This window comes from Felis catus, chromosome C2, assembly GCF_018350175.1.
Source record: "Felis catus isolate Fca126 chromosome C2, F.catus_Fca126_mat1.0, whole genome shotgun sequence".
In the NCBI taxonomy this organism is placed as follows: Eukaryota; Metazoa; Chordata; class Mammalia; order Carnivora; family Felidae; genus Felis; species Felis catus.
In genome coordinates this window covers 9,322,570-9,335,189 of record NC_058376.1, presented here as the reverse complement: position 1 = coordinate 9,335,189, position 12,620 = coordinate 9,322,570, and the positions used below count along the sequence as shown (strand labels likewise).

The 12,620-nt window shown below is 46.9% G+C and overlaps 1 protein-coding gene across 1 annotated transcript; it reads left to right on the top strand.

Moving 5' to 3' along the window:
* The first annotated feature begins 2,905 nt into the window (after positions 1 to 2,905).
* Positions 2,906 to 12,390, top strand: CBR3 (carbonyl reductase 3). Its single transcript, XM_003991442.6, has 3 exons — positions 2,906 to 3,498; positions 5,283 to 5,390; positions 10,532 to 12,390. Exons 1-3 carry the CDS (start codon positions 3,210 to 3,212, stop codon positions 10,966 to 10,968), a joined length of 834 nt encoding a protein of 277 aa, XP_003991491.2. The 5' UTR covers positions 2,906 to 3,209; the 3' UTR covers positions 10,969 to 12,390.
* The last annotated feature ends 230 nt before the right edge of the window (positions 12,391 to 12,620 follow it).

Below are 12,620 nucleotides of genomic sequence, written 5' to 3'. Positions count from 1 at the left end.
CCCAGGCACCCCTAAAACTCTTTAAAAAGAATTCAGGTCTTATATGGCATGTTCTCTGATTATAATATAATTAAGTTAGAAATTAATAACAGCCAGATATCTGGAAAATATCCAAATAGTTGGAAATTTAAAAATATACTTCTGGTGCATCTGGCTGGCTCAGTCAGTAGAGCATGCGACTCTTGATCTCAGGGTTAGGAGTCAGAACCCCATATTGGGTATAAAGATTACTTAAAAATAAAATCTTCTAAAAATTTTTGTTAAATATAAGTTTCTAAATACCCTTAGTCAAAGAATACGTCAATAGGTAAATTAGAAAGTATTTTAAACTGATTAAAATTGAAAAGGCAACATATCAAGATTTATGTGCCGTTATTCCACTAACAGCATTACTTAAAGGGAAAATAATAGCCCTTAACACCTATATAGAAAAAGAAAAAAGATCTCAAATCAATGGCCTCAGCTTCCATGGTAAAGAAACTAGAAAAAGAGAAAATAAAACCCAAAATGAGCAAAAGAAAGGAAATAATTTGGGACACCTGGGTGGTTCAGTCAATTAAGCATCCAACTCTTCTTGATTTGTGTTCAGGTCATGATCTCACGGTTCGTGGGATCAATCCCCGCATGGGGCTCTGCACTGATGGCATGGAACCTGCTTGGAATTCCCTCTTCTTCTGTCCCTCCCCTGCTTGCATACTCACTCTCTCCCATAAATAAATAAACAAACAAACATTTAAAAAAAGAAGAAAGGAAATAAAAGTTAGAACAGAAATATAATATAATCAGGGGTGTCTGGGTGGCTCAGTTGGGTAAGCGTCTGACTTCGGGTCAGGTTGTGATCTCATGGTTCGTGGGTTCAAGCCCCGTGTCGGGCTCTGTGCTGACAGCTCAGAGCCTGGATCCTGCTTCTGATTCTGTGTATCTCTCTCTCTCTCTCTCTCTCTCTGCCTCTCTCCCACTTATACTCTCTCTCTCTCAAAAATGAACATTTTAAAAAATATGTATATAATATAATCAGAAAAAAAAACAGAGGAAAAATAACAGTAAAACCAAAAGATGCTTGTTTGAGGGGGGAAAAAATCAATAAAACTGATAAACCTCTAGCCAGACAGAGCAGGAAAAAAAAAAAAAAAAGAAAGAAACACAAATTACCAATATCAGGAATAAGGGAGGTAGCATCACTACCAATATTAACAGGACTAATAAAAGCATATTATGGGGGTGCCTGGGCAGCTCAGTCAGTTAAACATTCAACTCTTGATTTTGGCTCAGGTCACGATCTCACAGTTCATGAGTTCGAGACCTGCATCCGGCTCTGTGCTGGCAGTGAGGAGCCTGCTTGGGATTCTTTCTCTCTCTCTCTCCATGTCTGTCCTACCTGCTCATGCTCTCTCAAAATGAATAAAATATTTTAAAAAGAGCATATGGTGAACAACTTGTCAACAGAATCAACAACTTAGATGAAATAAACAAATTTTTTGAAAAACACGAATTAAGCTCACTCAAAAAGAAATAGAAAACCTGAATAGCCCTACATCTTTTTTTATGGTGAAAAAATTTATGTTTAGATTTAGTCAGCCAGACTCAGTTTAGATGATCCCAGTTTTGTTGGCAACATCCAAAGTTGAACGTATATGCCTTCTTTTCTCCATCAGGCCTGATCAGAGTGTTGACCTCGGCCACGTCAATGTCATAGAGCTTCTTCACAGCCTGTTTGATCTGGTGCTTGTTGGCCTTAACATCCACAATGAACACAAGTGTCCTCTATGTTCATCATGGCTGACTCTGTAGTCAGGGGGAACTTGATGGCATAGTAGTCAAGCTTGTTTCTCCTGGGGGTACTCTTTTGAGGATATTTGAGCTGCCTTTGGAGATACGGTGTCTTGGGCGATCAGAATGTAGGTGATGTGAGGATCTTTGTGTGTGTGTGTGTGTGTGTGTGTGTGTGTGAGAGAGAGAGAGAGAGAGAGACTGTGGATGCCTTTCAGCACTGCTTTCTTGCCTTTCAAAGCCTTTGCTCTGGCTTCTGCTTTGGGAGGGGTAGGGGCTTCCTTCTTCCCTTTCCACGCCATCTTCAGAAAAGGCTAGTCCCACAACTTTAAAGTTCCAAATGATTTTTAGAGAGAAAAAAAAATATTGGTTGAGCTACAGTAAGGGACCACCCAGCAAGAGCCCACTTTTCTGATCTTGTTTGTTGACTTGATAGAGAAGGGTAGAGTCAAGGTGACAGACACCAGCAGCTTAGCCAACTCTGCTTGGGAAAAGCTGAGTCATAATGAGGTCGCAGCTCTCCATAAATCTAAGTGTCACCAATCAAACACCCTCAGATTACACTAAAGAAGACGCGTGGGGGAGTTCTGATTGTCTGTGCAGACCTTGACACACCAGGGGATTCATTTCTGTTTGAACTTTGCAGGTGCACAGTTTTCACTGGGAGAAAAAAAAAACATATATATATATACACACACACACACACACACATAGCCTCCTTGGACAGACCTAAAATGCAGACACTTAGCACCCAAATGAGTTATGTAAGGATTAAATAAAAACATTCCAATAAGAGGCTTGGCACACAGTAAGAGCTTCATAAACACTCCCTCTCACTCGGGGGCCGGCTGGCAATCACACACAGCAATGAACTCTGCCCACACCTGAAAATCTACTCATAAGACCTTTTTTCCTTGAGTTTAAGGAAACGGGAGAACCTATGTCCTGAGAGGCAGTTACCGTGTCTAAATCATTTCGCTGCATTTGAGGAAAAAGCAAACATTTTCATTTTGCAGTGGATGATGGGCGCACGCCCAAGAAAATTACTCAGCCCTTGTTTTTCTCCTTTTGGGGTTTTCCTAGAATAGTTTCAGTCCAACTGCAATGAATCTCTAGATCCCATCACCATCGGTTTGGGCTTTGGGAAATCGACTAACCGCTCCACCCCGCAGACCACCGCTGGGCTCAGACGCGGGATCAAAAGGGCGCAGCGCCGGGAAGGGGCGGACTCCGGAGTGGGGCGTTACGAAACCTTCGGGAACGGACGGCCACTCCTCGCAGGGGAGGGACCGAGGGCCGGGCCTCGTTCTCTAGAAGTCGCAGCACTGGATCCCAGAACTCAGTTCTCTGTGGCTTCTCTGTGTCCGAGCCTCCGCAGCGAGCTCCCTAGTGGCTCACAGTCCGGGCCGCTCTCCACGCGCCAAGTGCCTTCCCCGGCCATGTCGTCCTGCAGCCGCGTGGCGCTGGTGACCGGGGCCAACAAAGGCATCGGCTTCGCCATCGCGCGCGACCTGTGCCGGCAATTTTCGGGGGACGTGGTGCTCACGGCGCGGGACGCGGCGCGGGGCCGGGCGGCAGTGCAGCAGCTCCAGGCCGAGGGCCTGAGCCCCCGCTTCCACCTGCTGGACATCGACGACCTGCAGAGCATCCGCGCCCTGCGCGACTTCCTGCGCAAGGAGTACGGGGGCCTCAACGTGTTGGTCAACAACGCAGGCATCGCCTTCCAGCGTAGGTCGGGGGTGGGTCTCTGGGGGCGCCAAGGGTTCGGGGCAGAGAGCCGCGGGCGCCCCCTACTTGTGGGCTGGAGTGATCGCGGAGCGCAGCGCCGGCCCCTCGGGATGCGCGCAACATTGGCCTCCCTCGGCGGCTTCTCGCTTTCCGCGGAGTCGCGGGAGCCGTTCGCTTAGTGCGAAACTGGCGGGGCGCAGCCCTGGGCCCTCCCGGAGCCGTCGGCTGCTGCGGTTTGCCAGAAAACCGGCCTCCTGGGAGGGGGCCACGCCCTGCTAAGCTCATCAGCTTTCTGTCTAAAGCAAAAAAACATTTTCCCTGCGAAGGGTCTCCAGCTCACTTTGGGCTTTCGCTTTCCTTGAAAGGGAGCTTTCACAGAAGCCCGGAGGCATCTGCTCGGGACAGGAAATGGATCGCTGAGACACCATCAGCGCGCACTTGCACAATAGTGGACTTGAGATTTTGTTTAATGGAAAGCTTTGATAGGCTCAGCCAGAAAGGAAGCGAGCCTTGTTCCCTCCCCCAGGGAATTTGTCATCAAACATACATTTTAAGTGTGATTTTAAGTAGCATCTTTGGCGGGGGGGGAGGGGGGGGCGGTGAGGTCAAGGATATTACTCTATTGATCTACTGAGAAAGTTGTTGAGCCGCCATGTGGTGGAGGTAGAAAGAATAACCAAGCCAGACTCACCTACAACCTAGTGGAGACGAGAAACCCAAGAGGCAGAACGGAGTAAAAACTGCCGTGAGGCCTTGAATGACCAGCCCCCCGGCTTGAACCCTCACCGAAGCTGTGCACCCGCACCTCCAACTCAGCGGGTCGGCTTTCCGGAAGCGCGGGTGGGAGGTGGCAGACACCCGCTGGTACAACCCTCAGCCACTGGCTGAAGGATTGATGGATAAATACGCCGCTTCCCGGACCAAGGGTGCAGGAACGCGGGTCCGCTGGCAGCCCTTGCCCCCTCAAAAGTGTGGGCGGTGGGCCAACAGCACGTGCACCCCCAGGCACTCGCTGGAATCGCAGGATCTCGGGCCTCACCCCACACCCGCTGAATCAGAATTTGCATTTTAACAGGATTGCCAGGTGCCTCCCATACCCTTTCAAGGTTGAGCCGCAGCCCTGAAAGCCAGGAATTCTCAAAGTGGGGCCAGACCTGTAGCTGTAGCGTCACCCGAGAACGCGTTAAAAATGCAAATTCTGGAGCCCCACCCGAGACCTTCTCAATCCCAAACTCTGGGGGCGGAGCCCAGAAAGCTGTGTTTTAACAGGCCCTGCAGGTGATTCAGATACACCCTTGAAGCTCGGATCCGGTGGCTTAAAAATCGTTTTAAAGTTGGCTTGTTTTAGGGGCGCCTGGGTGGCTCAGTTGGTTGAGGCTGGGCCTTCAGCTCAGGTCAGGGCCTTCAGCTCAGGGCATGACCTCGGGGTTCGGGAGTTCGAGCCCCGCGTCGGGCTCTGTACTGACAGCTCGGAGCCTGCTTCGGAGTCTGTGTCTCCCACTCTCTCTGCCCTCCCCCACTCAAGTTCTGTCTCTCTCAAAAATAAACTAAAAAAACATAATAATAAAGTTAGCCTGTTTTTCCTTTAATTAGAGATAAAATCTAGGGCGCCTGGCTAGCTCTGTCCCTAGAGCATGAGGTTCTTTATCTTGGGGTTGTGAGCTCCAGCCCCACCTTCCGTGCAGAGAGATTGCTTAAATAAACTTGAGAGAGAGATAAGATTCGCTTTGTTATATACATTTCAAGGGGAAATGCATGACTTTGTTTCCTTCTCTTTTTGGAAGCTGATGATCCAACACCCTTTGACATTCGAGCTGAGATAACACTGAAGACAAACTTTTTTGCCACAAGGAATGTCTGCATAGAATTACTGCCAATAATAAAACCTCACGGTAAGTCCAGCCATATGTCTGCCCCTCCCCTGCTCATTCTCTTTCTCTCTCTCTCTCTCTCTCTCTCTCTCTGTCTCAAAAATAAAAATAAAAAAAGATGTATAATGGGGCGCCTGGGTGGCTCGGCTGGTTGAGCATCCGATTCTTGATCTCAGCTCAGGTCTTGATCTCAGGGCCGTGAGTTCAAGCCCCAGTTTGGGCTCCACGCTGGGCGTGAAGCCTACTTAAAAATAAAATAAAAGATATGTTTGATACATGGCAGTGCTCTTTGGTCCCATGATATGAACTCAACCCTAGAATAATAGGTGTTACAAGTCCCCAAAGGCCTCTTGCCTTTGAGCAGCCTCAGTGGGTCCTTCTCAGCTCCTCAGGGTGGTGGGGCCACACCAGCTCATTTGGGAGCCTGGCAGGGAAGGATCTGTTTTAGCATCATTATGACTTTCCCTGTGTTCCTTTCTTCACTTTGTCAAGCTAATGAAGAACCTCCCAAAGAAATATTTCTTTATTAGGAAGTATCTTGCCCACACTCCCAAGTATTCAATAACTTTTATTACTTTTTCTACAAATACTGGCGGGCCTACCATAACCCAGGGTGCTGGGGACACAGTGGTAAGCGCTGTGAACAGGGACAACCCTGACCATAGAGCACTGAGTCCAGTGGACAGGACCCTCATTGACAAAGAATCCTACAACTGTACTGGGAGGGGGCAGAGAAGATTAGCTTCCTTGACGATTCTCTTTCCCAGGAAGGCAGCTGTGATTCTTAGGAAGAAAAACTCTGTGGTTCTTATAAGAAATGTGCTTTTCTTGGGGCGCCTGGGTGGCTCAGTCGGTTGAGCATCTGACTGTTGATTTCAGCTCAGGTCTTGATCCCAGGGTCGTGGGGTGAGAGCCCCGCATTGGGCTCTGTGCTGAGTGTGGAACCTGCTTAAGATTCTCTCTCTCTCTCTCTCTCTCTCTCCCTCCCCCTCTCCCCAGCTCATGCTTGCTGTCTCCCCCAAAAAAGAAAAAAAAGTGCTTTTCTTAATTTAACATTTTGAATAAAGATGATCTCTAGTGCAAAAATCTTAAAATCTAAAAAGATGTTTGGTGAGAGCTGCACTCAGACTCATGCTGCCCCACTTGCCCAATTCCTGTCCCCAGCCTCTACAGGCAATTCCCTTTGTCTTTTCCTAGTGGGATGAGATCACAGAAAGCCCGCAGGCAGAGTTGCTGGGACTGGCTGAAGGAAGCCTTGGTTCTAGGTGCATGGAGTTGCTGAGTGCTCAGGGCCAAGGGAATAGTTTTTTAATGCAAATCTAAGTTGTGTGTGTGTGTGTGTGTGTCCCTTTTTTACATAATAGGAACATTAAGTATAATGTTTGCTACTATGCTTTTTTTCACTATCTCTGGGACTCTTTCTAGATCAAGACAGAAAGCTTTCTTATTTTTTTTTACAGCTGCATAGTATTCCATTTGCAAGGGTGATGTCTACCAAGTGTCTAGAAGTCTTCTCTCTATGGGTTTTAGAATCCTAGAATTGGAAAACTACAAGGTATTGAAGAAACTTGACATTCCTATGACTTCATTTTACAGACAAGGAAATTGAGACCCAAAGACATGAACGCAGTCAGGTAGTGATAAATCTGGAAACAGTGTTCAGGTTTCCTGACTTCACCCCTCAATCAAATCAAGATAATTAGTTCCAGTGAAGGGAAGGATCTTAATGCCAAACAATTGCAAACCAAGCCATTTTGAAAGATGAAAGGCAGCTTGGAGGAGGGTGGAGCTCAGGCATCAACCCAGAAGCAGATGAATCACTGGCTTCAACCAGTTCTCTGTAACAGTAATTCCCAACTTGGGAATCTGGTTTACAACACATTGAGAATACTTGTGAATTTTCAGTAAAACTCACGTTTACCCCGAAGGCAAAAAGCGAGGATCCTTGCCTCTTGATTTGTAGGGAATCTCTACCCATGCAAAACGGACTTAAATGTCACATTTGATTTGGCTTTATAATACCTCCATATTTAAAAAAAATTTTTTTTTAATGTTTGTTCGTTTTTGATGGACAGGGTGTGAGCAGGGGCGGGGCAGAGAGAGAGGGAGACGCAGAATCTGAAGCAGGCTTCAGGCTGTGAGTACAGAGGCTGAAGCCTGGCTTGAACCCACGAGCTGTGAGATCATGACCTAGGCCGAAGTCAGACGCTTAACCGACTGAGCCACCCAGGCGCCCCTATAATACCTCTTTAAAAGAAAGTTACCTCTGGGACCCCTGGGTGTCTCAGTGGGTTAAGTGTCTGACTTTAGCTCAGGTCATGATCTCACGGTTAGTGGGTTCCAGCCCTGCTTTAGGCTCTGTGCTGACAGCTCCGAGCCTGGAGCCTGTTTCAAATTCTGTGTCTCCCTCTCCCACTGGCACTTGGTGTGTATTTCTCTCAAAAATATATGCACAGTTAAAAAAAATTTTTTTTAAAGTTACCAAACCTTTTGCTTGTTCATTCAAGATCCTGAGTAAATAAGTTAATCCAATGTTTACCCACTAGGGGGAGCTACTTGTCCACTCTTTCTAAGAATGGCTAGGGGTTGTTTCAGGACCGGGGGCCCACCTGGACCTCAGCAAATGGTGGTGGTTGTGTGGGTGCAGCCCTTCTCAGGACTGATTGCACCCAGTTGGCTGCTGAAGATGGTCATCCCTTGGCCTCACTGATGATCACCTGAGATGTCACCTGAGATCAGAGGACACCTCTGACTCTTAGAAAGTTTATTTCTACCAAAGGCAATGAGTAGCACCCCTATTTCATTTTTCTTTCTTCCTTTACCCTTTTGAATTTAATTCCTTGTAGCAACCAGGCGATTAAGAACAAATTTGTTTAGGGTGCCTGGGTGGCCCAGTTGATTAGGTGTCTGACTCTTGATGTCTGCTTGGATCTCCATCTCAGGGTTGTGAGTTCAAGCCCCATGCTGGCTTAAAAAAAAAAAGGGGGGGGGGAGGGTGCCTGGGTGGCTCAGTCGGTTAAGCATCCGACTTCGGCTCAGGTCATGATCTCATGGTCTGTGAGTTCGAGCCCCGCGTCGGACTCCGTGCTGACAGCTCAGAGCCTGGAGCCTGCTTCAGATTCTGTGTCTCCCTCTCTCTCTGACCCTCCCCCACTCATGCTCTGTCTCTCTCTGTCTCAAAAATAAATAAACGTTAAAAAAAAAAACAAACAAAGCTGCTTAAAAGTAATGAAGAACACAACTTCATCAAAGTAGTATTCCTGGCCAAAGCATTGAAGTGAATCTAATTAGAAAACCATGCTAGTCCAAATGGGAGAAATACTACAAAATAATAGCCTACAGTCTTCAAAAAGATCATTGTTAACTACTCTAGGTTAAAACTAAAGAGCTATGACTGCTAAATACAATCCATGATCCTACGTTGGAGCCTGGATGAAAACAAAAACTATGAAGAAAGATTATTGAGATAATTGGACCCTTCGAATATGGACTGTACTTCAGATAATAGTGTTATATCATGATAAATGTCTTGAGGGTGATCACTCTTGTGGTTATGTAAGGTAATACCCTTGTTACCGTATATAAAGTGCTTAGGGCAAAGTTTTATGATGTTTGTCTGCAATTAAGACAAAGAGAAAGCAAATGTGGCCAAATGTTAATAATTGAGGGGCTTAGGTGAAGGGCATACGGGTATGTATTGAACTATTCTTGCAATTTCTCTGTAGGCTTCAAATTTTTCACAGTTCAAAGTTGGGAAAGAAATATGTATTACAAGAGAGGAAGAAAATACTGAAGAGTCTTAGGTACCTGGGGATAAGTGAGTGCTCATATTCAAGACAGAGTGAGGCCATCCCTGTGTGCAGTTGGCCCACAAAGATATCTAGTATCTAGTACCCCCAACCCCATGGTGAATGAATGCCACTCAGAAAATGCAATAAAATCCAACTATCCTAGTGGATACAGAAAGAGTGGATTCGGGATAATATGTAAGAAAAGACCCCCTAAATGTGGTGTCTTTTTTTTTTTATGTTTATTCATTTTTTTTTTATTTTTTTAAAAAAATTTTTTTTTCAACGTTTATTTATTTTTGGGACAGAGAGAGAGACAGGGCATGAACGGGGGAGGGACAGAGAGAGAGGGAGACACAGAATCGGAAACAGGCTCCAGGCTCCGAGCCATCAGCCCAGAGCCTGACGCGGGGCTCGAACTCACGGACCGCGAGATCGTGACCTGGCTGAAGTCGGACGCTTAACCGACTGCGCCACCCAGGCGCCCCTATGTTTATTCATTTTTGAGAGAGAGAATGAGTGGGGGAGGGGCAGGGAGAGAAGGGGACAGAGGATCCGAAGTGGGCTTTGTGCTGACAGCAGACAGCTCCATGTGGGGCTCGAACTCATGAACCATGAGATCATGACCTGAACTGAAGTCGGACACTCAACCGGCTGAGCCACCCAGATAACGCAACATGGTGTCTTCTGATGTTAGGTGAACTGTGTAAATTCACACACTTTTTTCGGGATTTCCATCAATGTTTCCAGCCGTCTTCTAGTTTCTGGCCTGCATGTTTTTTCATAGACATAACCGTCTTTTTAATAGCCGTGAATTATGGTTAATGTGAATATTAACTCATTAATTATATTTAATTATTAATGATGGGCTAAAGAAAGTGAAGAAAATCAAAACTGGGATGGAGAATCAACCCACTCCATGTGTGAGAGTACCCATCATTCAGGATAGACAGGGTCATCGTAAGGCATTGCTTGACCCTGATATTTGGCAGTTGGAGGCAAAGAGGTGGTGCCCAGGGCCCTAGGAAATTGTGCAAACCAGTAAACAGCTTTAATCCTTGGGGTGAGGGTGCTGTCTCTGGGAAACCAAGTTCACAGGCGCCTGGAGTGTTTGTGTGTGTGTAGTGGGATGTTTTATAAAACTGCCCACTGGATCACTGCCCTTTAGCCCCTGTTACTGATGGAAATGCATCCTTTCCTTTGGGGGAGGAGAGCACAAAATAATGTTAAGGCCCACTGGGTCCCTTCTAGAGTCTTTTTTTTTTTTTCAACTAGCAATTAAACCTGCAGTATCAATCAATTGCATGTTGGGTATAGTCACCCAACAATCGTTTATTTGTGACCTGCTTCCATATATTTACTATTCTGTTTCAGGCAGGGTGGTGAATATCAGCAGTTTAGAGGGCTCCAAAGCTCTTGAAAATTGCAGCCCAGATCTACAGAAGAAGTTCCGATGCGAGACGCTCACAGAAGGGGACCTGGTGGACCTCATGAAAAAGTTTGTGGAGGATGCAAACAACGAAGTGCACGAGAGGGAAGGCTGGCCCAACTCGGCTTATGGGGTGTCCAAGCTGGGGGTCACGGTCTTATCAAGGATCTTGGCCCGGCGTCTGGATGAGAAGAGAAAAGCGGACAGGATTCTGCTGAACGCATGCTGCCCGGGGTGGGTGAAAACGGACCTGGGTGGGCCTTGCGGCCCCAGGACTGTGGAGGAGGGAGCTGAGACCCCTGTCTACTTGGCCCTCCTGCCTCCAGATGCTACCGAGCCTCATGGCCAGCTGGTCCATGACAAAGTCATCCAAAACTGGTGAATGTCTGCTTTGGTGCTTAATGCTTAATAAACGTTTGTGGAGTGAATGAGTGAATTCTGGCGGTGTAGTCGGCTTCATTTTCTGTGGACTAGAATCTCCCTGTGAGAAAGCGGGTCTCGTCTAGAATCGGGCCGAGAGATTTTACTGTGCCCAGACTCTAACCTGAGACGGAGAAGAACCTGGTCCAGTGGTTCTCCAGTGTCAGAGGGCATCACAATTACCTGGAGGGCATGTTAAAACATTGCTCAGAACTGGGGCGCAAAGATGTGCACTTCTGACGAGTTCCTGGGTGCTGCTGGTGTTGGTCGAACGAGAGCCCTCAAGGCTACGGAGCGGGCTGCAGCCGTGTTCCAGCAATCCCATGCTGTTTCTAGGTTGTTGACTCTTCGAGGATGTGATTCCTCCTCCATTTCTATTGTTCTGCAGTCCTGCTTTGTACCCCATTCTGTTTCATTATATTTGGGCACATTTGAACGGGTTCTTATGAAGCAGTGTGGCTTGAAGGACTCAGGAGGAATGTCCTTTTTTTTCACTGGGATACGATTTCTTCCATACTGGGTTTTTCACTTGGGGTTTTGCATTCTGTGTTCCCAGAATGTTTGCAAAGTTGCCCTGCCCCTTCTTTCAAATTGTCCCGGCATAGGCAACTTTGTGCAGACCGTCTCTGCCCTCACAGAGGCAGATGTCTTCTCCCTGACCTGTTTCTGCTCCCCTACAGCCCAGGGTGATTCTTGAGCCTTCCTGGGCCTTTTGTAGTCTCTCCGACAACCAACTCCACGTTCACTGCTTCCAAATGAGACTGGCTTTGTAATCAGCCCCCTTGGTTCTGGTTATACCCTGTAGAAGAGGGACTTGAAGACTAAAGAATCTTACGAAAGAGACGGACACTTGAGAGGCAAGTTTGCTAGGGCATCAAGACCTCAGAAGGAATGGCTAGCCAAACAACAGAAATGCAACAGGTGCAAGATGGACAAATGACAAAGGAAAGAAACCACAAATTTACCAAGTTTATGATGGGTTGTTCACGGTGAGATACAGCAATGTTGTCACCTGATCATGATCACAAAGGTCACATCATATCACCTGACAACAGCATTGCAGAAATAAGATGATGCTGGCTTCCATTTGATAATAAGTACAGTATGGGAGTACTCAAGATTTCCCTCATTTGGTGGACCAGGACTACTCAGGTAACCCTGTTACGTCTGGTCTGTCACAGCGTGCAAAGTGTTTCTTCGTCTTGACTCTCCAACGTAACGACAGCAGCATGGCAAAGTGTCGTGTAGCTCCTGACAACCCACACCTCACTTCTTCATCCACTTTGGGTGGAGGACATCTGAATCCCACCCAGATTACATCTCACTTCCTTTAGCCATCTCTATATTGCCTGATTAAACCCAGCTTGCTCTTACATGCATCTCAGACCGTGGCTCCTAGGACATTTTTAATGCCTTCTTGTCTGGCTCTAAAAACATTTTGATGGTTTTCAATATGTTGCCTCAATAGCTTTCATACTCTGGTCTCCCTCTGCAGCCAGCCTCCAGAACGCTGCCAATGGCAGGCAAGAGGTCTGGGACCATGGAGCACTTTTAGGTTCTGCCTAATGGGGTCACAGACAGGAAATGCACAAGTAAACAGGCCATTTCCTTTTA